Here is a 3684-nt window from a genome sequence, read left to right as displayed (position 1 = left end):
TTTGAATAATTTTTTTACTTAAATAAATAAAAATATATAATATTTAAATAAAATTATCTTGATTCGTAAATTTTAAATTAAAAAAATTTGCATACAAATATTTTTCAAAAAATTAATAAAAGATAAAAAAATTAAAATACGTCATTAAAAAATATATTAACTTATAAATTATATATTACAATTAATTTGGGCCCAATATTAGAGGTGACTGGGAACGTAATAATAACGTTACAACACCGAACTTCTTGTCTATTTACTAAAAATGAAATGGATTTAATTTTTGGATCACCGAACTTATCACCACCCTGTTACACATGGACAAAAAATTAGTATAATGTTTAAGAAGTTTAACACGATTCAACAGTGAGCACACATCTCAAAAAGCATGACCCAGCTATTGCTTCTAGTCACATGAAACATGACTTATTAACTTACTTTCATTTACTTTATTTTTTCAGATCCATCAGGTAATTCTTGCTACTTCCTCATCTTTCTTTAATCTCCTTTTATTATCTCTTTCTTGTTTTAATCATCTTCAAGGGCTGTCTCTATTTTTTCTTGTATGTAGGTAAATTACCCAGTTTCAGTATCCAAGTGTTTGTTAGCTTCAAATTAGAAGATGGTATGTTTTGAATTTTGAATTTTGAATTTTGAATTGAGTCAACCCTTGTTGTAAAGGTTCAATCTTTTTAAGTTTTTGTTGTGGTTCTTGAATTTGGGTTTGTTAGTGCAAATTTTAGGGGTCAAGATTCATTTTTTTCAAGTTTTTTTTTAGTATTTCTTGAATTTGCATTTGGTATTAGTGAAACCCTTTGTGTGTGAATTCAAGATTTTAAGGACTGTTTTTATGTAATATCCGGGAATTGTGTATTAAGTGGTTGAGAAATTTGGGATTTTTTAAAAGATTGTTTGAAAATTGAAAGCAAGGAATTTTTAAGCTGTTGTAAGATGGGGAAGAAGTTTTGGGTGAAAGATGAGGACAAGGCTTTGGTAGAAAGTGTATTGGGAGGGGAAGCCTTTGAGTATTTGGTTTGGCTAGCTTCAAGTAATGTGTCTGTTGAGTTTGCTGCTCCTTCTAGGGATTTGGGATTGCAGACTGGGTTGTGCAAGATTCTTGAGGGGTCTAATTGGAGTTATGCAGTTTTCTGGCAGGTTTGTAATACAAAATCGGGTAAATCAGCTCTAATTTGGGGGGATGGTCATTGTACAAAACATGAGGGAGATGAAACTGAGGATCGAAACTCTGGAGGAGATAACAAGAAACGGGTGCTTGACATGCTTCATGCTTGTTTTAAGGGATCAGGAGAACGTAATCTGGCAGCGAATATCGATTCAGTTTCTGATTTAGATATGCTTTATCTAACATCCATGTATTATGCTTTTCCATTTGATAAGCCTTCTAGTCCTTCTCAGTCATTTAATTCAAGTAGGTCGCTTTGGGGTTCTGACATGAAAAGTAGTTTAGAACACTATCAATCCAGGTCATTTTTAGCAGAAATGGCTAGATTAGAGACTGTAGTGTTTATTCCGTTGAAGTCTGGAGTAGTGGAGCTTGGTTCAAGGAAGGTAATTGCAGAAGATCAGAACTTGATTCAGATGGTTAAATCATTATTTGGGAAATCTCAAGCGGTACGCGCAAATGTGTCGCAAAAAATATTTGGCCAAGATCTCAGTCTGGGTGCTGCTAAGCCTGGTCCAATCAGTATTAGTTTTATGCCTAAGGTTGAAGAAGATTTGTATTATTCAGCAGATCCACCTGTATTAAGTGCTAATCAAGTATATGGAAACTCTTCGAATGGGCACAAAAATAATGAAAATGAAGTGAAGTTTTTTCCGCAAATGAATCAAGTAGTTACCGAGGAATTGAATCCACAAGCATTAGCTTCTGCTTTTGAACAAGGTATGGATGACTCGTTACTACAAGCTGATGACAGAAAACCTAGAAAGAGAGGTAGAAAACCTGCAAATGGTAGGGACGAACCATTAAATCACGTGGAGGCAGAGAGACAGAGACGTGAGAAGCTGAACCAGAGATTTTATGCTCTAAGAGCAGTTGTTCCGAACATCTCCAAAATGGACAAGGCTTCTCTTCTTGGTGATGCAATTTCATATATCACGGATCTCCAATCTAAGATAAGGATCTTGGAAACTGAGAAGGATGTTGGGAACAATAAGCAACAACAGTGCATTCCGGACATTGAGTTCCACACAACACAAGATAATGCAGTTGTACGAGTTAGCTGTCCGTTGGATGCTCACCCAGTTTCCAAAGTTATAAAGACGCTAAGGGAACTTGATGTTTTAACACAAGACTCCAGTGTCACCACTAGTGACAGTGGTGAGATTGTTCATACATTCTCCATTACGACTCATGGTGGTACTGCTGAAGATTTAAAAGAAAAGATTTCCACTGCTCTTTCAGTTTGATCCATCAATAAAATTTCGATTGTAAGACAGATCTATTCATACTCATTATGTAGAATAATAGTGAGTCGCACTGATGACATATTTGCATACTAAATCGGGCAAAAATTGTTCTTCTATAAATTATATAGTTAAAATTCAATTCGAATGCGACGTTAAATTTGCAGCTTCACTCTGTGTCAGTTCAAATTGGTTGTGCTCCTAGGATTTTCTTTAGCTTACTGTAATATTTGATGTTCAATATGCAGGATATGGTTAGATTTTGATAAAAAAAAGTGCATGCTGGAAAAAAACCAAATTGAAAACAAGTTTATTAGGCTTGGTTCCACAGCCCTTGGTTGCATAGGTATATATAGTGGTAGTTGATACAATCAACTAAGTTTATCTTATTATGTAAACTAATTGGTTCCGTGGTATATTATGCTTTCCTTTAATTTGAACTTTGTAAATTATCAAGCTTTGTGTGAATAAATTTGGATGAAATAATGTTATGTTATAGCCACATGCAAGGGATGATTTACCCCTTGCACCAACAACTAGATGGAAATGCAAGTTTTGGAGACTGGAGGAGGCGGAAAAGCCACATTGTGACCTGCATAGTGGCTCCTTGTTGATAAACCCTATAGATGGAGAGGGCTTTTACGGCCCTGGAATTTTACTGCAGCCAACATTGGTGCACCCGTTACGTCCCAGTGGTGGGTTTGGACCCCTCTGAAGTGACTGTAGTAGTTGTAGAATAACACTATTGTCTTTTTTAATTATCTAGGATTCTTCCAGTTTCATGGAATTTGGTAGTGGTGAAAGCAGAACCTGTTTTCACCAGTTATATAATTCCGGAAACAATACTAAACCTTCGTTCTGTTAAGCAGGCAGGCCAAATCGAATAAGATGATAAGATCAATACGGTAAATAGACATGTGCACTTGATGAAGTTGGGGAATGTGAGATGGGCTTTATTCTTATAGAGAAGTAGTCAGGAAAGTTATCAGGTCTTGGCCCAAGCTTTACAGAGTTTTCTTTTGTTCTGCCTAGTCTTAAATGGGTCCCGGCCGGGTCCTGTTCCATGGCGTGTTAGATAAATTTTATCTAATATACTATCGGATCTATATTTTAAAAGTCCAGATTTAAGTAATTTTTTTTAGTTTTTCGCTGATATTTTTCGCGGAAGAGCTTTCCCCTTTGCGCGGAAAATATCCGCGGGAGGGAGAAAAATCCTTCCGGAAAATATCCGTGGAAGACTAAATTTTTTTCCTTACATGG

General features: G+C 35.8%; 1 protein-coding gene across 1 annotated transcript; it reads left to right on the top strand.

Moving 5' to 3' along the window:
- The first annotated feature begins 322 nt into the window (after window positions 1-322).
- On the top strand, window positions 323-2596 carry LOC141708481 (transcription factor MTB3). Its single transcript, XM_074512137.1, has 2 exons — window positions 323-467; window positions 569-2596. The coding sequence occupies exon 2, from the start codon at window positions 949-951 to the stop codon at window positions 2425-2427; it is 1479 nt and encodes a 492-aa protein (XP_074368238.1). The 5' UTR covers window positions 323-467; window positions 569-948; the 3' UTR covers window positions 2428-2596.
- Window positions 2597-3684: the final 1088 nt, after the last annotated feature.

Source organism: Apium graveolens, chromosome 2 (genome assembly GCF_009905375.1).
Source record: "Apium graveolens cultivar Ventura chromosome 2, ASM990537v1, whole genome shotgun sequence".
Lineage (NCBI taxonomy): Eukaryota > Viridiplantae > Streptophyta > Magnoliopsida > Apiales > Apiaceae > Apium > Apium graveolens.
This window is presented reverse-complemented; position numbering and strand designations above follow the sequence as displayed.